Here is a 26,794-nt window from a genome sequence, read left to right as displayed (position 1 = left end):
TATTTGTATGTCGGTGTATTCGTTTATTACATATTTATATACTCCGTTAAAATTGGTATTACAATGTATACAAAGGAGGATAAATAGTTGGTATTTATAAAAAAAAAATGTATCAAAAAGTATTGCTTATGATACAAACTTCTAAATGTACATTTTTATTCAAATTTCACATATAAAAAAGTGTGTGACAAAAAATCGCATAAAAAGGAATTAACGAAAATTCTTTTGTTACTTTTTTTAAGTGCCACGATTTTTTATCAGCACTTATTTTAATAGATCGAAGGCGTTTGTTGGAAATATCTAAACTGTGTCTAAGCAGTGACGCACGTAAAGGGGAATTCCCTTAAAAAACATGTATATGTATATATGTATAGTGGTTCGCATTACAGATATTAAATAAACTATAAGAGCCGTTGGTGTACGTAGTTATTGTTTGACATCGCCTTTCTAATAATAAATGTTATATACACAATAGTGAAATTTTGTATAAAAAAGTACAAAATTTCAATAAACAATGTAGTCAAAGAATACTATAAGTTTTTGTCTAATTATGTACTTCTTTTTATTATCAAGTCATTTATATTAATAATGTATGTTACTTGTATATATAATCAAAATATTATGCTCGTGTATTACGAATTTCTTGTAAATGAAAACTCGAACTTTTACAATATCGATATGTGTAAATGCAATATCAATTTTGTATGAAAGTTCTTCTTGGTTCTCAAAAGTATGTATTCTATTTTCTGTGTTACATGTTCTGATGAAAATCAAGCATAAGGAACAAATAATATTTACAGCGTATCAATCATCAGTCTAATTTCAATACATACACATATTATAATGACAACATACAGCATATTGTACCTAAATAATAATCGATTGGAAAAGGTTATGATGAAACGAACACTGCTGAGGATAAATATAACAATGCATTTCTTTTGACTTTCGCATTGCACAGCAATGCCCTTTTTATAACAATCGTAATTTTCCTTACATGTTGCGACAATAATAAATCGTATTAACAATACCCTATTGCCTAATGGTTGGAAGAATAGCTAGAAACAAACAGACTGAGACGTCTCCTTTGTGTTTTGAAAACTAGATACAAAAAATGTTCACAAGAACGTTAGGCGTGCTCCATTTCCACGGAACTTTGATTTGTGCGACATGCATTTACGATTCTCGAAGAGCGTACAAACTATTTTGTTGTATTCAAATTTTATTATTTCAATCTTTTCCGTTGAAACGAATAAGATTCACCACGTTACGTACATTTAGTATGTGTATGTAATCACTGTGTAAAATTATTGTAGAAAAATTGTTTGCGTAGTATAAACGTTTATCAAACTAATCTAATTCGTCTGACCGATAAAATTCAAGTACGAGAATTGACGTGAATTTGTAAATGTTTTCATGTCGTGGATAAACAGGCCTTCGAGCAAAGTTAGTAACAAACGTGTTTCGTTACTCTACAAATGCCTAAACAAAATTCATTAAATAATAAGGCTTTTCTATAAATACAATGTTAGGCATGTGACTGCAAAATGCAACGACTTCCTCTTCCGTAACGTGTGCGCCTTGATTAATGGTTTACGATCGTGTTGGAATGCCTTTCTTTCTCATTTATTTGAAAAGATCTTTCGTAGGATATCTGTATGTCAATATATTAGCTAGACATCGAATGTGTAAATGTAGGTACAACCATAACGTGATCGCCAATACTTGTATTCTAAGCGAGTAAACAAAACAAAGACAGCTCCCGACTCGATCCCTTTTCGTTATAATTTTACAAGGCAGATTTTTACGCAACGTTATCGTATTCGATCGCATTCGACCTTATAACTCTCCTTTCAACGACTAAACTGCTATACAGGGTATTTAAATGTCCTCAATCATTTCTACGAAGTGGAGGAAATCTCGAATAAATGTCTTTATGACGCGATTAACGTGTCTGTTTTATACTAGCTACGTATGTGTTTGTATAATATTGTAAGAAACGAGCAAACAAGTCTTACACGAAGTTTTTACAAAAAACTGGTTGTGCACAAACTTTTTTGATTTACTACATGTATTTTTTGATCAAATGAGACGTTAGTGCTGTTTACAAAAATATGCATGTAATATCTTACAGATATTTGTTCGAAGTTTCTTCCCCTTTTACCAAAATGGATGAGGACTTTTGAGATACCTTGACACTCAACTAACTTGTATGTATTTACAATATCTTGGACCAGCGATCCTTCTCTAATTTTGTGCTTGCTGGTTCAAGAGTGAATAACATCGCAGACCAGCAAGTGTACAATCACGTTGTATCAGTTCGTCATAGAAACATCGGTTTAATGATATTTCTGCAACGTTGTGAAGGTATGTAAACGGTTACAGTCGAGTGTTGCCTGGTGTTGCCTCGACCACGAACGAGGCAACTGACAAGGACTAAAATCGATCGACTGTGTCTGAGATTATCATTACCGACATCCTCGCGATTCCGTTAATTTTCTTTCCTTTTGAATCTTTTCGTAGCTTGCATCTCGAGCGACAATGTTGTTTCTAACGAAGACCTTAGGAAGCGCGTTATTCATTGAGTCTTTTTCGGCACTCCGTTCGCGTATCCATTAGCGTGACCATTCGAAACATTTCCGTTGCAAACTGCTCCATCTGTAGTTTCCTTCTTTAATTGGAGTTTCGCTTTCAGTTTTCCTAACTGTCTCTCCGCGTATGCTTGCTTGCCCTGTAAAATCCATGTTTCATGTTAATTTCATGTATTAATTATTAATTATGAAAATGTACGAATAGTAGAGAAGCATATCTGGATACATGTTTGGTGCGGTAGATGGCGCCATTTTGGCGTTCTCTAGTTGTTACCTTAGCGATGTAGGCTTTTGCGTAGAAGTTGCCGAACAGAACGATGAAGGAGATCATGTAAATGACCAGAGCGTATTGCATCCAAAGCGGGAAGTCGCATCCCGATCGAATACCGTTGATGCCAAGGATTAAGGCAGTGGTGAACTGTATCAGCTGAAGGATCGTCAAATATTTCTTCCACCAAAGGTATCTAGCCACGGATGGACCAAGTGCCGCCAATCCGTAATACGAGTACATAAGAACGTGGATGAAGCTGTTTACCATTGCTGGCAGGAATGCTGCAAGATAGAAATTCTCTACTCTTTCTTCCATCCAGTATACGTGACAGAACCTTACGCTAATCTCTTCCCACACTTTCTCCGTTGTTTTTTAAAAAATCTCAAGAGCTGCCAGGATCATCAGATTAACTGGTTTTCTCATACGATCGTTCGAAGATGAAATATTCCCTACGTTATAGTACTCGTAAAGAATTTAATGTGAAACTCACTTGATCCACTCGGGACCCATTTGATACCGATCCACCATAAGGAAAACATTGTGGAGTGATGGTAGACGTGGAGAAAACTTAATTGGTTGTCCTTCTTCCGTAAAATGAAGAAGAACGTATCACAGAACTCCAGAAGTTTGCTGAAGTAATACCACCAAACAGCATGAGCGATCTACGCAGAAAGGAAAATATTTTTAACATCGAAAGAATTGTACGAATGTTTTCGACCTCTTAAAGTCAACTTTATTTTTCGAAAATCTAAGAATTACAGGGTGTCCCAAAAATGTTGTAACACCTTGTATATCATTTGCTATATCTGCGTACGCTTGAGACAGTAATTTAAATTCGACATATCTTCCCGCCCTTCTGTATCAAGATGGCGCTGAGCGCACTGACAGAACTGGACAAGATCTCATCGTAAACTTGAAATTTTGTGATTTTTACTGTGAAATAGTGTCAAATAAGTATGTCAGAACGTGGAATAGGCTCGAATAAACGAGAATGGTCAATGTTATCATCTTGTCATACGTTGTTAACATTTTTAAACACGTAAAATCGAATCATTGTGCAACCGGCTCGTTCACGCGCGTGATGTGTTCAAATTTTTAAAAGAAAGGTAAAAATCAAAGTATAATTTTGTTCGAGTGCCTCGTTGAATGCTCTCGTGCTATCAAGCGGTATCAATGACATTTAGTTGGACCACTGCTTTCTTCCATGAACAGCACACAGGTAATTTACACTTTAAAATTCTTTTCTAAAGACATTAAATGTTGTAACAGGATGCCTCTTTCTTATAACACTCCTGTTTATTCCTATACCATTTACAAATTGTATATTTAGTGATATATTAGGTTGTCCCAAAAGTTTCTTTCCTTTTATAAATAATTAATGCAATATTTTATGTTTCATGTTACATTACAAAATTGTGTACAATTCATTACGCTCCATTACTGTTACAGCATCAATGTCTAAGAAATTAGATTTTCTATTTATATAAACACTGCCACAGAAAGCACTGTGTGTATATTAAGTGTTTAAGTGTCAGATGCTTATGTTAAAGCAAAAGTGAGTTTTAATAATCTTTAATGTACTCAATGTACCTGTAATTCATCAGGACGTGTCACATGCCTAATAGGCTGGCAAACATAGCTGTATCGTAACCTGGTAGATGCCACGAATAACTGCAAATATTGAACATATAAATTAGTAGATGTATAGATGAGAGTGTATTCTGTTGGAATGATTTGAGTTGTGTAAACAGAAAAAGTACCTGAATGGCAATGTATGCATTGAGACATGCCATTGCGAGATTATAGGGTACTAGAGCCCATGTTAGCTTGAAGGCTTTCCGATTTTTCATTATCTTTGGGCCTGCCCATACAATGAGTAAATACAGCAGCGTGTATATCAAAGTAGGTTTTGGTGAATCGACCAGCATCCATCCTCTCGTTCGTTCATCTGTACAGACATTGTAAACAATTCCAATGAACTGAAACATTGTGTCTTAGCATACAAGTATTTTAATGTCATAATTGTCTTTATCAAATGCCTGTTATTTCTGAGAAATAGCTGATAACTTAAAGGACACTCTGTAGATTAAAGCGATAATTCATATTGAATAAATAAAAACTTGTTCGAATAACTGTTCAATGGAATAAATCACTAAATGGTGCTTCTACTCGTCGCCCATGTTCCCAGTAAAATGTTATTTCTGGCTGGTAAAAATATTGCCTCATTTTCTGATGTAAATTTTACAAGCATATCATAAATTTCGAATAGCTTAAAACTGGTTTCTCGTCGACGCTTCGATGCAAGTTTTCGAGAAATATTTGTAATTTTGGCGACGAACTCGTTAATCCCAAATTTAACAGGTGTAATTCATTGAAGAGACAGCTATACAAATTGCATAGTCTTAAAAATAATCGACGGATGAGTCTGAGTTATTGGATGTTAAAGGTTCCATTTAGATAAAAGAAAACATGGTTTATTGCAATGAAATATTTCAGCGTTACCACATCGATATAAGCGTACACGTGTCAGGGTGAATGTTGTACACATGTATATATAAATTAACGTTACATCTTACCGGCAAGAGAGAGCGTCCAGAGGTAGTAATCGTAGGCGTCATTTACTAAGGTCGCTGTGGAATTAATTAAGTTCGCCATTGCCTGGAACAGAATAGGTTTTAACAAAGGTTTAGTAAAGAACACGCACGATTCGCGCCGCGTTTATTAAAGCAAGCCACTGCCGTTCAGAATTTCCTTCGAGTTACACGAAAGCAAGTACACTATTACGATACCTGACGACAATGGAAAACAGGCTTGCTCGTTTTCATTATCTATCGCTGGCAACATTATTTTAATTGTTTTCTACGTGCGTTGACATTGAAACGAAATCGAGAACATCGTTGGTTCCCCTGCTTACTTTAAAGCGTTATCAGCAGGGGAAAGGTAATGGTCAAAGTAAGTGTAAGTAATTATTTGAATGTCGTTAATTGCAAATAAAAAAAAAAAGAAAATGAAAAGAGTTAGGTGGCAGTTTCCAAATTTTTATTCAGTTGACTTCAAAGCTTCCAAATTTTTCATTCCATCGATTTCAAAACTCCCAAATTTTTCATTCCATCGATTTCAAAGCTCCCAAATGTTTCACTTCGTCGACTTCAAAGCTCCCAAATTTTTCATTACATCGATTTCAAAGCTCCCAAATTTTTCATTCCGTCGACTTCAAAGCTTCCAAATTTTTCATTCCATTGATTTCAAAGCTCCCAAATTTTTTATTCCATCGACTTCAAAGCTCCCAAATTTTTCATTCGATCAACTTCAAAGCTCCGAAATGTTTCACTTCGTTGACTTCAAAGCTCTCAAATTGTTTATTCCGTCGACTTCAAAGCTCCCAAATTTTTCATTCGATCAACTTCAAAGCTTCCAAATGTTTCATTCCATCGACTTCAAAGCTCCCAAATTTTTCATTCGATCAACTTCAAAGCTCCCAAATGTTTCATTCCATCGACTTGTAATCTCCCTGCTATCAGGACTTTTCAATTTCTGAAGCTATTCAAGTCTGATGTGATCTCGTGAACACTTGCTCCTAGAGATTATTCGGAAATCATGCGTGAACATTCGATAAAACGGAAAGTACATTCGTGGTATTAATAAGAGTGAAGCTTTCTTCGATGGCGTGATGCAGTCATTAACCGTCGCTTAATGGCCATTTCTTCTGTACGCGTTATCCGGTTGTTCACTCAAAGATGGAAACTTATGTGTAACTTTCACATTACCGAGGAACCCGAACGTATCTCCGTGTATCAGTGGGAAAACATGTTTGGTACAATCTTTCGAGCAGCTTGGATTTCGAGTGGTTCGATGCTCCCTGCAATCATGGTCGCTGGAATGTCTACTTTCATTTGCGGTCTGGCTTCGACGTGTTATTGTGGCAAGTGCAAGTGCACGTTCCCCTAGCTTTCATCTAGTTTACGGATTTAAATTGACACGCGCCGATGGCCATACGCGTATATACCGGGTGTACGCAACCGGTTTTCGTACCGTTTGGAATGTTTGGGAACGGGACAAAATTGTTATGAGAGAAAATCGTGGCATGTGTAGACAGTTTTTGTCTCTTATTCGTGGCAAAATTTGTTTGGGAATATCAAACTTGTACCATTAAATTTCGAAAAAATTTTCAATAGAATACAAATACTTGTAGGACTGATCCTTGTATATACGAGGACAAAATTGAATTGATTTATTCATTTGTGTCGTTTAATATTGACGTCAATTTTTTCTGAATTACAGGCTTTGGTGTTTTACTAAGATGTCTGGCTCTAAACGTCTCGAACCCCTGTGAATATATAAGTACTTTCTTCATTCTCTTCTTACTTTCAAAAATTAACGAAAGTTAAACAGGACGGCGTGGTCTTCTTTGCGAAAAGAAAAATTTAATCTATCGATATGCACGTACGCATAAAATATAAGAATATAGATGGAGAATGAAATCGTGTCTGTATACTTAATGTATTATATCCTGTTTTATTTTACTGTTTACGAAAAAGTACATATGGTTCTGTTTAATTTAATTTATTTTTAACTAGTGAAAGTGATAGTATCAAACGTATTCTAGAGGAAATGAAAGTTCTCGAAGGAGTTTCAGCCCGTATGTGGTCAGACTTAGTCCTCGGCACGGCTTGCTATTTTCGCGAGGGAAGTTTGGCAATTTGAAACTGCGCACAGACGTGACTTGAATATCGTTAATAACTTTATCGTTGTTTGAAGTGGAAAGGGATTTAATTAATTCTTAAGATTTTATAGTTTCTGCGTAAGTAGTGACAACTACACGATAATGAAACTAATTTGTAAACCTCGGTGTTCGTTTGAACAATGATTTCTATACAATATGATCGAAGAAAGGAAATAATTCACACACGAATCCATTCACAGAAGAGAAATTATTCAAAGAATTCAAAATTCTTACCGCATCAATGGAAAAAATTAAAACAGTCCCGCAGTTACATCCATCTTAGTTCTCATTAAAATAACTACCTGTTTTATTTCTCTATCAGTTCTCAGTATTCCCTTCCAATTTCACGGATATTTGCTAGCTCTCCCATAACAGTAGCATCTCTTACTGCTTCTGAGACTTCAAATTGAATTATCATAAATTGAGATCAAACTCTCAGCTACCTCGCATTTCCTATGAAAGGACCCGTGTATCTTGTCCGATATCCTGACAAATTCGCGGTAACGTTGAATTCCTGTAGTGACCTTGAACTTACGGTAGCACACGGTTAATATTTCCTCCTGACGTGGACGATACATGCATAACGCGGTCGTAACTCGTAAAGATACCAGTGCCGACGTAATTAGCCGGCTTCCTTTTGTTCATTTGCATTAAACGGTGCGTTGGCTCGTAACGGGAATAATTTTTTTTTTCTCGAGTATCGATCCTGTACGTCAAACTGACTACGATATTTACGGAAACATCGATTAAATGTATGCAAAAACGGTTCTACGAATGGAAATTTATGCATTGCCGCGGAAGAACATCGCAGAAATTAAGCTATCGCGGTGTATCGTATCGAATAAATTTCGCAGAGAAAAATATATAGGCGAGTCTGATGTAAAATTAATATTAGCGATTAATATTATTGTTTAGCAGTCACGAGATATCCTAGATTTAGTACTGGTCGGCCTGGGAGAATTATGAAGAAATGTAAGGAAGCAAACGCAAATAGTAATGTAAAGCAAGAGTTGTATGAATTTGAATAATGACAAATGTAAAACTGGTACTTTGCATTCTTATACAGTCAGTCTCCCCAAGTATTCGTATCTTCAATGACTATTCAACAAGTTTACGTAATAGTTAATTTCCAACTAAACTTTTAATTCGGATGAATTCCTTCAATAGACATAGAATGTACTAACGCTTACGGGACTAACTGTAGATATAGATTGTGCGTATCAGAAATATTTTCCAACAATTAAAGAAGACCCCCGGTTGAACTCTGTCACGAATATAAAATTTTACAGCCGCGTTTACGCGCGTCTATTCTAAATATTCTCGATGCTCGTTGATGGGACGATAATAAATTTATTACTCGCGTTGCACCACGCTAAGGAAATCTTACAAATGTCTTAAATTCTTATTACTTTGTCGTTTACGACGTTTAAGTATTTTTCCGAGCTATGCGGTTTTCTTGAATATACCCTGATAATTATTTTACGACTGTCCTTATTCGAATGTCGTCGAGTGCATTGTATACGTGCATCGATAATTTCTCAAACTTTTCAAGATCAGCAATTATATTGATTTTCAATCAGCCCGTTTACGGCGCGCGAATGATTACGGTGAAAGTTCGATAAATCAATCCACAGTCATTGAAAGCCGAGTGAAATCATCCGTGGATCAGTTCTTTTCCTCGGGATCGATACTGCAATGAAACGTGACATTGCAGTTTGGTGGTCGACACGTTGCACGAGGTGCCAGTCGCTGATAGATTAATTTATGAACAAATAGCCTATGCAAACATCCTGTTTCACTCGTTTCCAACGTGTCTATCGAACAAACAATAATATCTGCCTCTTAACCACGTCCACTGCCACCTTGTGATAACGTTACAATACGTAATTTAAATAATTGCGTTCATTAACAAAATTATTACTCGTTCTCCGACAACATTGTTACAATTGTAAGATAACCTTCTCGATATGTGTGAGTCGGGCATTATTTAGACAGTTTCGAACAGTTTCGGAATCGTTATCACCAAACACGTTCCGTGGAAAAATAATTACACGTTCGCAAATTGCTAATTAATTGTATACAATTAACGTCGATTAACTTCATTCTTTTACTGCCGCAATTGTTTCTTTTCGCTCTCTTTGTACGAATATTGACATCTGTTTTCCTAGGAATTTCCATATATTCAACATCGATGATTCCACATTACTAGAATGATTAATAATTATACGTTTGCAGATTGCTAATTAAATTCATTCTTTTACTACTGCAATTGTTTCTTTTCGCTCTCTTTGTACGAACATTGACATCTGTTTTCCTAGGAATTTCCATATATTCAACGTCGATAATTTCACATTGCTAGAATGAATCGCGAGCGCGATTATATAGTTTTGGCTAACATAAGTCATCGATTTAAAAGAATCGAAAGTCGACAGAGGCGTGGAGGAAAAAAAGCGGCGAAAATTGCGTCGCGTCGTTTTGAATCCAGTTAGTTGTTAGCGAAAACCGTGAGAGTCGAGAGCCGAGACGAATTTGTGTGCTTTTTCCTATCCTTTCTTCTTTTTCTGCAATAAATATATTTTAACATATTTCATCATTTCTTTCCTACATTTAGATGAAGTCACTATAGTCGTTTTCAAGTTGGAGCAGTCGGTGCTTCATCTTTGCACACGTGTAGATATAATAATCACAATCGTAATACCACGGACATCTAATTAATAATAATCTAACCCTACGAGTCTCGAAACTTTCAACGAGATCATTATACCCATTACTAAGCTAAACGAGTTAGCGTTTCATGTAATTATCTCGACGCTATTTATCTGGCTCCCTTTATATACGTTATGAAGTCTCCCACATGATACCAAGTACTATAATCTATGAAAATTTGTACGAAGGAGTTCTCGACCGAGAAATAACACCGCGGGGGCTTGAACTCGGGTCCCTAAAATTATCAGTCAAACGCTTTCGTAACTGGACTGTTATCGAAGAATATAATCGCGTTGTAATTTGACTCATTATTATGTTGGATATGGGGTGTGACAGAGTATTACCTTCTAAGTTGGAAAAGGTGGATGTAGGATTGGAACATCCATGAACCCTCTGAGGGGAGTTTGAGAAGCCAGTAAATCGAATTGGATTGAATAACCACAGATGGGCAAAATCCTAGGCTTCGAATAAATCTGAAGTTTTCCGATATGTTTGTCTCGTTTCCTCTGTTGAACATTTTACAAAGAAGAAAACGAGACAAACACATCGGCAAACTTCAAATTTATTCGAAGCCTAGGGGTTTGCCCATCTCTGTGAATAACTGTGTGTTGAGCTCGATGAACCAACCCACTGTGACATCAGTCTATATCGTTTGACCCTTGAAGAAATCGTCACTCGAAGAAGTCAACATCTCACCCCCAAAAGAACACGACTTAAAGCCTCGAATATCTCAACAACGCAACGAAAAATCCATTCGAACCAACCCCGGCACCACGAAGAGTTCTTGCCTCTTCTAGGCGACGAAAAAATTAGAGACCTTACCTGAGGTAACGAGCGGAGTCTTCGAGGAACCTGCAGCCGGGACTGGCCAAGGAGCTTCTCACCTTCCTCGACACGACACGGATATGCGAGTTGAAACGGTACTCGAGGCGCACGACGGATCGCCTATGCGGTGTCAAAGGAACATGACCAGTCGCGTTCGACTCTGTATCGGGTGACACCCAGCGGTGGTGTGCCACCGTGAATTTAAAAAAAAAGAAAAGAAAAGGGACCGCGTTGGCCACTCGAAGAAGGATCGTGATACGACGAGGTCGATCCGCAAAGTGGCAGCGCTTTCTGCCAGTTTCGCCGGTCCGCTTTATAACTTTGGTCTTGTACGTTTCGTGATCCACCATCGAGTTATCCTCGCGGTGGTTGGGCTGCGCCCGGTGGTGGTACGATTTCCAAAGGCATAAACGCTGAACGAGGCCAAGAAGCAAGAGTGGTGGGACCGATCGTGGGGATAGATCGCTCGGAATCGGTCAGGAAGACTCGAAACTATCGACCGTCCCTGCTCCTGTCGCTGCTGCTGGGCCTTCTCCCTCTCCGTCCCGTGGAAACGATCCACCTATGGACGAAGGAATCCCCCTTCGTCACTTGCTGTCCGTTTGCCCACCACCCGAACGAAAAGCCACAGCCGTTTGTACAGCACCGGCTACACGACGTCTCGACGTGTCCTCGATTTCAGCCGCTTGGGACCGAGAGAGGCGGAAGCGGAACACTCGATACGCCATGGGGCATTTTTTGGATGGTAGGAACGTTCAGTACGCACTTGCGCCATTTTGGTGCTCTTCGTACTTCGAAAGAAGGAGGATCGAGGTATTGAAGTTTAATTGCAAGGGTGCGGAGTTGCCTTACGACTAAAGCATCTACTTTCCTCGTTTGCGCGTTTTTTGGATGGTAGGAACGTTTCGTACGCACTTGCGCCATTTTGGTGCTCTTCGTACTTCGAAAGAAGGAGGATCGAGGTATTGAAGTTTAATTGCAAGGGTGCGGAGTTGTCTTATGACTAAAACATCTAGTTTTCTCGTTTACGTTAACATGTTTTACGCGGATCTCGTGTAAACGATTCTGTTCAGTCTCTGACGTCCTCATCGAGGATGTACACGGTACACAACTGGAGCAAATTCATATAAAATTCGTCTCTCAAGAGAACGTGTATCAAGACGAACCTCAAGACGAACCTCAAGACGAACCTCAAGACGAACCTCTATAAACGAAAACCTCTATTCCTTGGTGGTCGTTATAAATTACAAGCATTTTAATTTTCTTAGACTTCGTTTCGATATAGTCTCATATTTATGCGTTAGGAGAGGTATAATTTCTTTAATCGCTGGTCGTAAATTATTGCTCTGACTTTATCACATTTTGCATGGTTTATCTTCTCTTGCTAGCCGATGGACGTAAAATGAAAGCTCGAGGTGAGACCCAGTCATTGAATGCATATACGATATCCCTCCTCGAGTAACCCATTGTCTTCTCCATGGCGAATTATCCTATGGTATCCATTCTTCATCTCCAACAACTGTACGGCTTAGAAATGGCCGATCAATTTGTCTTTCTCCTAGCCCGGTGTCGTTGTTCGTTCGTTGAATACAATTCGCCAGTAATAATTCACTTACTCGATCCACTTGTCAAGTCGGGAATTAATTTACAAACTACAGATGATAAAATAAATATATAAAATGTATAAAATGTGAGAGGATGACAGGATGGATATAGATTAACACAAATTTTTACTAAAAATGACTTTATTCGACGGACTCCCATAAAATCCTCCGGGCGACTGTTTGTCATCGGTTAAACAAAAGTGTGACAATGCTCGCGTGCCGACAAAAGGATGCCGATCGGCGAATTTTTACGAAACAAAGTGCGAATCGAAGCCACAAAGTGCAAAAATTTCAAACGTGGAAAAGCTTGAAGCTTTTTAAAGCCAATTTAACTAGTCATCGAACCAGATGGCGTTGTTTCATAAAATTATTCTCAGAAGACTAAAAATAGAGGATTAGGATCGTTTTAATTGGCCAGCAACGCCCGACATAAAATGTGCTGAATCAGATACGGTGGTACAACTAGTCTCGTCGAGTCTGTCATTAAATGGCAGAGGCTAGTTGGAATTTAGAATTAGTCCCGGCATAAAAGGAATGCGTTTGTTTATGGGAGCCACGGCGTTACTTATGAAATGACCTAATAGAAAGCAAAACGGTACTTTAACGGAACAACGGACCGGCTCGAAGATTTACGGCTCGGAGAGTCATCAAGGAAAGCTGATCCAGTGATTGAGAACGAAGATGAGTATCGACGACCTTGACACAGATTTGAAAAATGAAACCAATAGGATGCAGAGGATGCAAGGAGAGAAATATGTTGCCCTTTACAGAATTAACGCGCAGCGTACGAAAGTGTGATCTGACGCTTGTGCGGGTCAATCGTAAAATGAATTAATCGTAAAATTCCGACTCATCAAGCCAGCGATTAAAGGAAGAGGACATCGCACCCATTCCTGATAAAATTATTCTTTTTAATTAAGAGCCAATTCGAAGGAAGATCGCGGATAACTGAGAGCATTCGAGATCTTTAGGAGACGATAAGTGGCACAGACTTACGATGACGTAGCTAGTTGCTCCATCCTAATTTCTCGACAAGTGTCGAAAACGTACTGTCACTTATGGCGCCACGGTTAACGACACCTGTTTCGTATCGCAGTCAAAGTATAGATACGAGCGAGGCTTCATTCAAACGATACCACTCTGTTTGAACGAGCGATGCCATTAGTACCGTTCCTACAAAGAAAGTTCTGCTACTTTTGGGACAAACAGTGTAATTTGTTCTTTGAGGTTACAGTTATGGAGGCCATCCACAGAAGCATTGATTATATACATTGGAGAGATAGGTTTGACCCACTTCTGATGTTTGGAGATGATCTGTCAAAGTTATTGTAATTACTCGATCATATTAAATGGATCAGGTTGATGTTCTCAAATAAACTTTTTAAGTATATGACCATGTAGGTCTATTTATGTGCATGTTTCTAACGAAACATTTATTTATCTATCATTTAATTTCGATCAATTTCAAGGGGTCGAAACGTTGCGATTAGCTTGTAAATTTGTATAACAAATTCATGTTTTCACTGATCTTATTCATTCAAGAAGTAAATGTTTTTAAATTATAGAGCACGGAGTTCAAATATTTTCCCAGGCGCACATTCTCATAGATCAAAGAATTCTCCGTACCACCATTTCCCATAAATGCATAAACGTAACCCAGCTGTAGTTTAGTAAACGATTGCTGAAGAATCATCTTACGCCACTCTTCAGTTATTCGTCACTAATCGATACCAATCGTCATCAGTCGTTAACCCCCTACCGTTTCCTCGCTCCGATATTCCGAGAAAGCATTCTCGTGCTTTTCGCGATCGACCCTAATCCCACACCACGAGTCTCACACGTTGTAGGCTAAGGGGTTAATATCGTCATCGATCGACAAGAATGACGGTACTTCGTACCTGACTCTTGAGCCTTTCATTGCTTGAGGATAATCCTTGGTAACTGTCGACGTAGACAGGCGGTCTTTAGGAGGAAGTTTTCGGTGGACTCGTTCCGAATATTTGGGAAACGTGTTTCACAGTTAATTGACTGCTGACCCGTTTCAATCTTTTTCTGGGAGGAGGTAGCTTTTACGCCTTCTTGCATCGCTTTCTCTCGGACCCATGGTTACATCCTCCTGGTCGCAGCGACCTCGCTTAAACCTGTCGCTTAAAGCAACTCCAGGATTCCATATCTTCGTTTCGGCTTTTCCAGGAAAAGAGTACCTAGGGGTACCTCGGCTATATCGAATCTAATTCCATTCTCTTGGTCTCACGTTGATCGTTCTCTTAAACTCAGATTCATTCGAATCATTGTTTGGCTGTGTGTTTTTATAGCGCTCACAGAGCTACTTTCCCATAGTATTGATCTGATTCCTTTTCTCTTATTTCTTCCATTACTTTATTTTATATTTATTAGCCATACCCTGAAAAAATGGCGCGGATGCTCGGGTTTCGAACCCAGGCTCTCGGCGTGATAGCACGCTACGCGTTGCTCCACCGTCCGCCCCCAAACTCGGATTTATTATTACTCATCTATTCCTAGACTATCCAAACTCGTATTCCTACTAATTAAATATTGAGTGAGTGCAAAAGTATAACTATTAAACCCATGTATTTTTTAACGGCCACTTAAGTAAACTTAATCTTTGCTTAGACGTTGCACCCTCACCCCTCATCGAACGCAACGTTCCATCTCTATGGAAACATTTCGAGTAGATCGAAAGGATTAATGGCCAAAGCTGAAGGTTACAGTGCGTCGACACGTGCTTCTTTCACGGACCTCTAGACGGAAGCGACGGGAAACCTGTTCCGATCGGCGTCTCTGGGTCACTTAGTGGGCCAACTGGTCCGAATACGTGGGGTGGGGCCCGCATCGACACGTTGACTCCTGTGTACGTCGATTCACCCTTTTTATTACGTTCGGCAAAACTCACCGGTGAAGGAAAAAAAGGACCGGAGGTATCTGGAGGCCTGTAAATGGAGAAAGCGAGCCTGGTTACTTTCGTCAGCTCTCGTGCTCGAAGTCTCGTTGACTCTTTTTTTGTTCCGCGTTAACCTTCGATTCATTTTGTATTATCGAGGTTTCCCGGATTCATTCGCACTCGTAGTTAAGTTTCGGATAGTAAAATCTACGACAAAACGAGGTGCAAAGTAAGTCTTTTGGGTTTATCGAGGAAATCTCGATCACCGAAGTCCTTACCGAGGGTTCCTGTATTCACTGGCACTCGTAGTTCATTTTTGGATAATAAATTTTTGATAGTAGTTGTTTTTGATCTCCAAGGGAGGAAGTCTGTCTAGGACGAAATAAGGTGCAGGAAAGAACGTTTCTTATGGGACGTGTCGCAATTTTTGTGTTTAAAAATAAAAGCTAAAAATAAAACTTAAAAACTTAAACCTAAAAACTTGAAGAGTCTCCGCGGGTTCCATAACTGGCTATGAGACAAATTTAAAAAAAAAAAGACGAATCATGAATTAAAGTATACCATTTGCCCGTAACAAGCAGTTATCTCAATTCTTCTTCCTGCATTCGAATTGACCAATATATTCAGTGGCCCACTCTGAAGTTATTACGCATCTTTGCGTTCACTCGTTCCTACTCGTGGCCCTGAATAAATACGTGCCCCACTAGGGGGCCGTGTATCTCCATTGGGAATCCCTGTTCTACATGACGCAGACGGTTGCTGAGCTCCCTTTTAATTTGTCGAGTTCCATACTTTGTTCTGTTGACACCGAAGATGGCTTCTGCGAAGATATCCAAACCGAGATATCGACAATTGAGAGTCCCTTTCGGGGAAATTTGAGAGATGTTTTGGAGAATAGAGAATCGATAGAAGTCGGGATAGCCTGGAGCTAACTTTCTCCACGGTTTCCTGTTTCCCCTCCCACGCACAGCCGACGAAATCGCGAAGCAGGTGTCCTTCCACGTATCGATGCAAATATTATTAACTATTATCAACTCTAGGAAAGGTACAGTGACTCTCCGACCCAATGGTAAGCTCAATGAAAATTCGATCTCATTAAAATTTAATAAAAATTTGTTTCTGTAGCATCGATCATCCAGTGATTTAGCGATCATTGTCCATTCTTTTAGGATTAAAACAGTGGAACAGTTCATTGATGCGATAGATGTTAGAAAGCGAGGATTTCAGTATGTCGACGATCCAGTGCAGCGGTTGTTAACGCTTTTAAACGCACGGCACAGTTTAGATGATTGTTGATCCTCCTGAATCGATGGCACTATTTACACAAAAGATCTCGAGGCAGTTTCTAATCGTAAATACGTGCGGGAATGGTGTTGAAAAATGACTCGACAAGTCCTTAGACGATGAAATGTCGCTGACTTTGCGACACGATTGCGATATGGTAGTTAATAATAATTGATTCGAAACGACTGTGACTTTACGATGTCCAACTATAATCTCCAGAAAGAGTTAGAGGTTGCTGAGTTAATATATCCCAGATGGAACTGGCCTATCGTGTAGATTCTTGCTGGAGAAAGAGACGCAACACCATATGCTCATTTAATAATTAGTAAAAATGAGTAAATCCACGTTTTGGTCATGTTTGCGCACAAATCATTAAATGAAGAACCTGAATAACGTGGATTCTCTGATAAATAATCGAAAGAAGAATTTGAGAATAATAAATATGCAAGTTAACATTCGCTGCACACCCACTGTTTAAACAGGACTTTCGACCTGGTTACTCCCCATTGGTCCACTTTGTGAAACGATTGTCCGCTGGTGATTTACGTAGCAGGAAAATTTCGTCGAGATCGCGGCATAGTGATCTACCTTTCGGAGGATGTAGGATCACGGAACGTTTGTGCGTCCTCGTTCATCGAGTCGATGGAAATATGTAGCAGCGTTTACCATTCTGCAACCTACGAATTGACGAGCAGTTTGTATTTTACGATACTCGAACGCTCTGCCGTTCAGCCTCTTTATTATCCGAACAGTTCTCGTTAAACGTATGGCAACTATCCTATAAGGCGTTTATGGTCAAAGAGAATTCGTTCCTGCGCGGTTATAACGGAAAGGATTCTCTTTTCTCTTTAGCTTCTCTTAGGTTCTCTGTTGTTTGTTTGTTATTGTACTCCTGCCACATCGTGGATCGCATTTTACCGAAGGTATTTCCGAAGTCCGGTGTCTCTGAAATGTAGCATAATTTATTATTTCGGTGGACTATATAACGTTTCTGAGCAAGGAAAAATAAACACGAGCCAATTTGTGATGAGATGTTTCGAGAAAATTTATGTAGGTATCTACTGAGAAGAGCACGTTGTTAATTAGTGTATGTAGAATTTTGTTTGCAGTAAAATCTTAATGTATAATCGAGACAGTGTATGGTACCCAAAAGCGATAAATTGCACAGTGAGAAAACGAGGAAAGGAAATATGCAGAATCAGATATTTTTACTCCGATAGTATTTTATTGATACGACATCGGTTCTGTCTACGGAGGAGATTCTGATTAGCAACATTCTCCTGCAACTAGTTAGAAAGCAGAATCCCATACTAAGTATAAGTACAACCATTCATCCAGTCACAGTTATTTCGATGATATTCGTGCCAGTTTAAATGGGACACCTCGTATGTAGGCTGAACGATTAAAAGTTTTATATTCTCAATTAAACTTAGACCCTGGAGTAATTACTATTCCTTAATCCTGTTTTAATTACCTCCAGGGAAATCTTTTTTTTTTTTTTATTCTCAAAAGTACAGGTTTCACCATTTTTGTCTGAGAATATAATTTTTATAGTCTCGTACAGATGACAATTAAATTAATACAACGTGTACCGCGTATATTGCTATTTAGATATACTAATCAAGTCTCGTTTATGGCTCAATTTACAGGCTGACGGTGATTCACGTTTACGAGCAATAGTAAAAAGTTTGAATGCGCTTATATTGCACTGTTCTTCAAGCGTATGATTAAATTATAATAAAAATACATATAAATTCTAATTTATAATAACAATATTAAGAGACTCCATAGCGATTCTTAAATGAGACTAAATACTGCTTCTAATGTTTTGTATAATTGCAACACGTTTCGCGTGTACTTTATTATTTGTAGTTAGAGGCGTTAATAGTGATTTTTCGATAAGAGGTTCACGATTTCCAAACAATGAAATATTCTCGGAATCGATTCTCGGAACACTCGTAACGCTCCACAAATGTTTGAGGAACACGTTAAATATTATTTCATAGACGTATGTTCGGTCAATATTCCGGAACATACGTGATGACGATTCCACAAAAATGTGCGCCCAACGACTATAGTATCGACACCGAGGCAGAAATGATATTTTAGGAGAAACTTTAACACGAAGATTTCGTCACAGATTGTTTTGTATTTATTCTTCCTTGCTCGGAAACCTTATTGTCTACCACAATAATAAACTACGCTACATTCCTATATTTCAGGAACACTTTTAATGGAACGTAAGCAACGACAACGATCAATTACGTTTCTTTTTTGTTTTTTTTTTTAATTACTTTATTTAAGGTCACATCAACTACAGGGTTATTAGTGACCACGTTAATATTTACAATTCAATTACAATTTATTCATTATTCCATATTTAGTTAATAATTCTACTAGTTTGAGAAATTCGTTTCTATTATTGAGAATCATTTGCATATTATTTAAAAGTTTGAACTCTACAAGATCGTGCTGTATCCCTTGACATTCTTCAATTAAATGCTTAACTGTTAGATGCTCGTCACAAAAGGTGCATGACGGTGGCTGTGATTTTGTTATTTTATAACAATGAGTTAGATTTGCGTGACCAATCCTCAATCTTGTTATTGCTACATGCAGTCTTCTATTTGGTAGGGTCGAAATTGCGATTTTTATAGTACAAATATTTCAAGTTAATATTACTATTTATTCAAAAATAAACGTTCCAATGTTTTCGCACTCGCACGGTTTAGGAGAGGAATATTTTCCCTGGTGACCATCGCAACGAAACGAGCGAAGATAACATTCGTATAGAATTTACTTGCTTTACGTAGTTTTCTAAAATTAGGTTTCTGTATCACGTTCAAACGCGAAGGACTTTATGTAAATTACACCGCGCGAGCGTGACAGCGATGTAACAGTAGCTGGTGCCGAATAGGTGCTTGCTAAAAGTTGTACGAGCAGCTATTTGTTTATAATAATGACCTTTCGCGGCTGTACTCTATTATTAAGAATGTTTACGTATCTAATCTACCGTATCGGTGTGGGAATAGATTTAACCTATCTGTTTAGGATCATTAACAAACGGATAGGATGTACATACACCCTTATTAAGTCTTATTAACTTTCACGTGCCATCTGGACACTTGAAGAGAAATTCAATTTTACGCTATTTACCGGAGTAAGGGTGATGGGTGACCCCGATTAATCTTATTGTTTTCTATGCCGAATGATTATCAACGTTTGGCTGACTTTTCCTGGTTCTATGAGGAAGGATTGGAAGGATCGGAATGTATTTTGTGTAGGCTCTCGGGGACATAAATACAGAACCCGTCGTATTTTGCAATTAGAAATGGGAAAAAGATCAAGTACATGAAGTGAGAGGATATTAAAGTTAAAACTCATTACTGTTCAAATTAAATTTCATTGGATTTGTAAGAATTCGCCGATCGGCATTCTTTTGACGGCGCACGATCGTTGTCGCTCACCGATCGCGAACGATTCGCACTTTGTTTTGTAAGAATTCGCGGATCGGCATTCTTTTGACGGTAAACGATCTTTGGGTCCCTTTTGTTTAACCGATGACGAGCAGTCGCGAATTTTGTGGGAGTCGGTCGTACATTTACTTCGAATACATTTTTTGTATCCGACAGTCATCGAATAAAGATAAAGTTACGTATCTTTGTTCGATTTTCTATTTGAATCATTTTTTTTATCTAAATAATCCCCATCTCTGTTAATCCTGAAGTCCTATGGCATATTAAAATGAAAATTTCCCAAATGTTTAAAACTATGGGTGGTGCTATAGTCGCGCTTCGAAGCCTCCTAATCGATCGTCGCGAACGTTTGCGTTTAGAGTTCGATCTGAATTACTTTACGAGGAAATCTGCTTTCCATTGGCGAGTTGCTGTGATACACGATAGCCAGTCGAAGACCTGGCTGAAACGAAGGGAAAAGTAGTCAGATAGAGAGTGGTTGCACTACCTTTCTCCAGCGTCGACGAGTCAGACCCGTGTCTATCGTAATCATCGGAATTCACCGGGTCGTTAGCTGCGAAGCCGTTAACGTTATCACTTGCCGATTAACGAATATCGAGCGAGGAAAATAAACGAAGTCGATAGTGACGATTAGTGGCGGCTCATAGTTCAATGACGATTAATCGGTTTTATCAGGTAGCACTGATTAGAATGAAAAAAGCCCGAGTACAATGTCCTGTCGACGCTCGGTCGATAATTAAAGATAGCGAATTGACGCGTATCGCCTGCAAAAAATCATAGAATAATAATAACAATGGCGATAATGATAACGGACGAAGAAAGATATCTACTATGATATAGATCTTTCGATTAAATTAAACGCTGGACTCTTGTACTAATATTATGTACAGTTAAGTATAACATTATGAAGAAATGCAATATTGCATGTGTACAAGCGTGTGATGTTTATACTTCACCTTGAAACTTACCCGAAAGAAAGCAGTAGAATAATTTCAAAATAAATAAAAGAAGAGAGGAAAAAGGGAAAGTTAATATATATGTATAAGCAACTGGTTGAACTGTAAATCGCACCTGTAGTTCTTCGGAACCTCTTTTAAAGACTAGAAAAAGTTCACTTTGCGAACGAATCTAATAAAATAGTTAGTTAACCAGCAAATCATATTTCACCAGGATCATTCATTTATTAAATAACGTATTTACGTTCATTTTAAAATCTCAAACTATAGCAACGGGTCCGTAATGCTTTCTATATATGCTTCATTGCGAAGAAAGCGAAACCAGTCTCGCCTATCGAGAGAAACGATGGTAATTTGATTCAGAATTTGTTTTATGCATTTGCGTAATTTAAAATTAACTACAAACTGCTATCAATTTACACGAATAATCTAAATACAGATATATACAAAGTAATTTAGCCATGCTCATTTTGCACACACATTTTTCAATCTACCAGTAAAACCAGGAAAACGTGCTTCCACGATAGCCTACCACTATAAACGACCTCTCTATCGTTGTGTATCTAATGCCAATGCCAGTGCATGAGTGCGAACACATGTGCCCGCTTGGCTCGGCTTCCTTGCAATCAAACGAGCAATATACGAGGGGATCTGCGGCTGTCTGGCACTTTCTTCTCTAAGCGAGTGAACTCACCGCAATCACCTCGCTTTCGAGGTCAATGTCTCTAGGCCTTAGAGATCCTCGGGATAGACATCGCGAGGGTTCAATCTGTTCTGCAGTGGGCAGTACATCTTTCTCCGATCGTTGTTCGATCATGTTAGACACTATTAGACATCGTGGACGAATCTATTAGTTTGTTGAATAGAATAGAATAGAATCTATTTATTAGGTTGTCCCGAAAGTTTCTTTCGCGAGTTCTACTCAATTATTTTACGCGGTTGTGTTTATATAAATAGACAATCTAATTTCATAGATATTCATGTTGTAACAGTAACGGAGCAAAATGAATCGTGCACAATTCAGTAATGTAAACATAAAACATAAAACATTGTGCACGTATTAGGTTGTCCGGAAAGTTCATGCCTATTTTTATGAAAAATTCAAAGGCGTATTTGAATTTTGATGGATATTTATTGAATTATATATGTACCATTTTGTTTCACAATCTTTCCACCTGTTAAGGAATGTACACATTTTATGTTTTCAGCCATTCCGATATATTCAGACCTGTACCGCCTACCAAAAATCGGCATGGACTTTCCAGACAGCCCAATATTGCTTATTAATAAAGCGAAAGAAACTTTTGGGACAACCTAATATCAGTATTCAGCAAGAACTTGTCTTGGAATGAATCGAAGAGTTGACATTTTTGTTTGTAATAATTATAGAAGTCCCTTGGTAACTAAGGGCAAGGGGATTTAAACTTTGGTCATCTGGGTTATCAATCGAGTGTTTTAGCCACTGGACCATCCCACGCCTTACGGGTCACGGTCACCAATTTTTTTATGGGTATCTATTACGAAGGTGGACATTCGGTAAAAATTTCATCGAGTTCCCATTTAAGGTTCCGAAGTAAAAAAAATAAATACTTGCAAAAGCTGAAAATTGCTAAGAGGTCTTATCTTGATGATTTTTCGACCAATAAATTTCTATTTGTAGATCTCGCCCAAAATATGGTTTTCAATGTTTTTTTTTTGGGACGAGAAACACGATTCTGAAGTCGAACACGAAACTTTTTTAGGATCTAGAATCACCAAAAAAAAGTTTGGACCAAATGTAAGGTTACATGACCGTGTCCTCCCCTTTCAGTAGGTGTAACTTAAAAAATTCCGTTTTCCTCTTTAAAATACTCCAAAATCTTGAATCGACCTTCAACTCGAGGGTGAAGGAAGATTATCAATCCTAATCTACAGCACGAAACTAATTAGCCCCGGCCAGAAGTCAGGAATAATTGTACTCGTGGAAAACAAGCTTTCTACGCCTCCCAATTAAATTCCATTTATCGACAAAACATAATAACGGGGTTCGATCCTTCGATCCCACGGTTACGCCGTAGCCAGTGATTACGTTTTCCAGTTTTTCGATCAATCAACGATCGTTCGTCGTAGCCGATTTCTCCAACCCCGTGTCATGTATTTGCATTTCCAGTAGATGAACGATTGAAGAGTCAGCGAAAGTGAAATCTCGACGGAACAGGCGCGAGAGAGATCCTACGTGCACCTAATCGTAAGCGTAATTTGTTTAAATAACCGTCAGACGGTTATGTTCCAGTCGAGCGTATGGCCGACGAAAGTTACTTAAGAAGAAAAATACTTTCGTGCCCGTAAACATTTCTAACGAACCGTGGCTGCTCGATTTTTTCAAATTAGAGTTGCAATTATAATTATTTCTGTAAAAAATTTGCAATTTTGCCCAAATTTAGCTAAATTTCGGAACAATCTTATTTGGAACCCAATAGCTTCTTAATCTGTGTCAAAAATACGTAGAATCCGCAGTCTATTAATTACAAATGTCTGAGGAAACAGCTTCTCCCGCCTTTTGTTCTACTCGTCTCGTCAAACAAGCAGAACAAATTGTTTATCGTGTAAATTCACCTAAGTTTCCCGAGTCCACACAGAACACTCTTTTCAACGCGTGCAAATCGTTTCGAAACCGTACATTTTTACAGCATGGTAAATGTTTAACGTTTTAAGCGTACACGTCGACGTCCACGTCTGGCCTACTAAAAGTAAATTCGTTTTTACGCCATTTCTGTTACGATATCGTCATCGATCGCTCGGTACAGAAAACGACCATAACAGATTGCTCACCACACGATTTTTGTAAACTGTACCACTGTTTAATCGATTTTTTACGAAAAACGGCTTTTATTAAATAAAGCATTGTACTGGAAGATCTCTTAGACAAAGCTTTGTTATAGGAAGCTTTCTTAGACAAAGTTTTGTTACAGGAAGCTTTATCAAGCAAAGCTTTGATACAGGAAGCTTTATTAAACAAAGCTTTGTTATAGGAAGCTTTCCTAGATGAAGTCTTGTTACTGGAAGCTTTATTAAGCAAAGCTTTGATACAGGAAGCTCTATTAAACAAAGCTTTATTATAGGAAGCTTTCCTAGACAAAGCTTTGATACTGGAAGCTTTCCTAGACAAAGCTTTGATACTGGAAGCTTTATTAAACAAAACTTTGTTATAGGAAGCTTTGATACAGGAAGCTCTATTAAACAAAGCTTTGTTATAGGAAGCTTTATTAAGCAAAGCTTTGTTCTAGGAAGCTTTATTAAGCAAAGCTTTGATACAGGAAGCTCTATTAAACAAAGCTTTGTTATAGGAAGCTTTCCTAGACAAAGCTTTGATACTGGAAGCTTTCCTAGACAAAGCTTTGATACTGGAAGCTTTATTAAACAAAACTTTGTTATAGGAAGCTTTGATACAGGAAGCTCTATTGAACAAAGCTTTGTTATAGGAAGCTTTATTAAGCAAAGCTTTGATACAGAAAGCTCTATTAAACAAAGCTTTGTTATAGGAAGCTTTCCTAGACAAAGTGTTGTTACAGGAAGCTTTATTAAGCAAAACTTTGTTCTAGGAAGCTTTATTAAGCAAAGCTTTGATACAGGAAGCTCTATTAAACAAAGCTTTGTTATAGGAAGCTTTCCTAGACAATGTTTTGTTACAGGAAGCTTTATTAAGCAAAGCTTTCTTGTTACCCAAGAATTATTCTTTTTAACTCGTTTACTCGTTTTGAATATTGTACGCTCTTATTGTGTATCGGCAGTATGATAAAATGTGTTACGTCTAGCTCAGTGATTTGTCATCTAGGTCTCTCAGAGAAAGTTACAGTTAATCAAATAATGATACGCGCCGAAAAGTCTCGAAAAAGTATAAAAAATTAGTGAAACCTGTGAACAGTTTTAGCGACGTCAATTAAGAAAAAAAAAATTGAGAAAAGGTAACCAACACCGATCCTTACTTTCACAGCGATCCATGTCTTTAGAATTCGTGAATAAATTACAAGTGTAGAGATTTGCAAAGTTCTTTTTCGGTCCCTTTCGACCACTGTTCGAAAGTCTTCCTTTGTTAATAATAAATTCTTTACGTAGATATATGTTTGTACGGTTTCTACTTGTATTATGAATAAAATTCACAGGTTTTCATCAACTACTGGAGTTCCTTTATTGATTGCACGTTTGAATTGTCAACGAGTAGTTACTGCTGCCAACTATGATGATATAGGTTTGACAGTTCACTATAGAGCTTTGGAATTGATACATCTGGGTATTCAATCTGTGACTGGCTCAATCACTGACCAACACTGACCACAGTTCTTTACTCGTGTTACCACATTTCTCTTAACCCATGTCTGGTCCACCTTTCTCTTTACAATACTAATAATTCACACATTTCAAAAGCCTCTGTCCTTTGTCGCCATGTGCGCTGCGAGCCTCTTAAACTCTTTTGTTCTCTGTCTAGCCGTAAACCCTCTTCTCCGTTAGTCTTTGCTCCAAGTTTAGAAACCTTCTTAGTTTTTATTTCTCAGTTCAAAGTGTATTCGAGAATGTTAATTATGTTACTTGCTGAGACCACATATCCTCACCATTTTTTTAAGAGGTTATTTATTAGACTGTACAGGAACACACGAGGTTTAGCTTTTCTAATTGTCAATTCGACCTCGATTTTTTGGGTCCCGTCTGCGAAACGTTAATTTTTAGGTTACAACCGGTCGCCGAGCATGTCGTACAGCACGTGTGTCTGAATTTATAATTTAACTATGCTACGAGAGGAATTCCTTGTCTTATAGTCAACAAACGAAGAATTTCATTTATTCCCCAATTATTTTGGAAAACAGTTATTTTCAAACAGTTCAACTTGTTATAAACTGGGCTATGTTTAGACCTTCAATGATCGCAATCAAAATTTAAATTTCGCACGCGTAAATTAGTACATAAATTCGAAAATTCGATTATAATAATTGCAGTTCGAGTGAAATAAGAAGCGTCAAAGAGGTGTACGCCGAATAAATTTCACGCGATCGAAGAATCGGGGATATCAAAATGTGAGAATGTGTCCCGGGTTACGTACTCACCGTATTTTTTAGTAGGAGAAGGAAGTCATGGCATGAACTTCGGCACTGTCTCGTCTCTACGTCAAGGACCTCAGAGGCGGCATCGTCGCTATTCACAAATCTCACTATTAATAGTACCGAATACGTTCGAGGAAGTCGAAAAATAATTGGCTCGGGCAGTAATTGACTAATTTTCACTGTAACAAGGACGCCAGGCTCGTTTCATCGCCGTATTACGCGGAAAACACGCCGGAGCGATGCACTTTCAGGCTCCTCGAGGGTGCAGGCGCCGGCCGACCGCCATCATTGAAATCAATACAACCCTTAAAGGGAGCTTACGTTGCACGGGATTCGATCAAATGGACGGTTTCGCGGTTAATCGTTGACGCGATTCGTACT

General features: G+C 38.2%; 1 protein-coding gene across 3 annotated transcripts; it reads right to left on the bottom strand.

The window, feature by feature from the left end:
• Positions 1–10: 10 nt before the first annotated feature.
• On the bottom strand, positions 11–26,794 carry LOC128885429 (elongation of very long chain fatty acids protein 4-like). Of its 3 annotated transcripts, none has more exons than XM_054139479.1 (7): positions 26,417–26,794; positions 5,439–5,520; positions 4,623–4,810; positions 4,453–4,533; positions 3,353–3,524; positions 2,866–3,143; positions 11–2,731 (listed from the first exon to the last, which is right to left on the bottom strand). In XM_054139479.1, exons 2-7 carry the CDS (start codon positions 5,515–5,517, stop codon positions 2,579–2,581), a joined length of 951 nt encoding a protein of 316 aa, XP_053995454.1. In that variant the 5' UTR covers positions 5,518–5,520; positions 26,417–26,794; the 3' UTR covers positions 11–2,578. The 3 variants fall into 3 exon arrangements, with proteins under 3 accessions (XP_053995454.1, XP_053995452.1, XP_053995453.1); XM_054139477.1 differs by lacking the exon at positions 26,417–26,794 and adding an exon at positions 20,870–21,265; XM_054139478.1 differs by lacking the exon at positions 26,417–26,794 and adding an exon at positions 11,114–11,802.

The sequence above is a fragment of the Hylaeus anthracinus genome, unplaced genomic scaffold (assembly GCF_026225885.1).
Source record: "Hylaeus anthracinus isolate JK02 unplaced genomic scaffold, UHH_iyHylAnth1.0_haploid 11981, whole genome shotgun sequence".
NCBI classification, from domain to species: Eukaryota; Metazoa; Arthropoda; class Insecta; order Hymenoptera; family Colletidae; genus Hylaeus; species Hylaeus anthracinus.
Note: the sequence above shows the minus strand (reverse complement) of the source record. Positions and strands in the feature narration are given on the sequence as shown.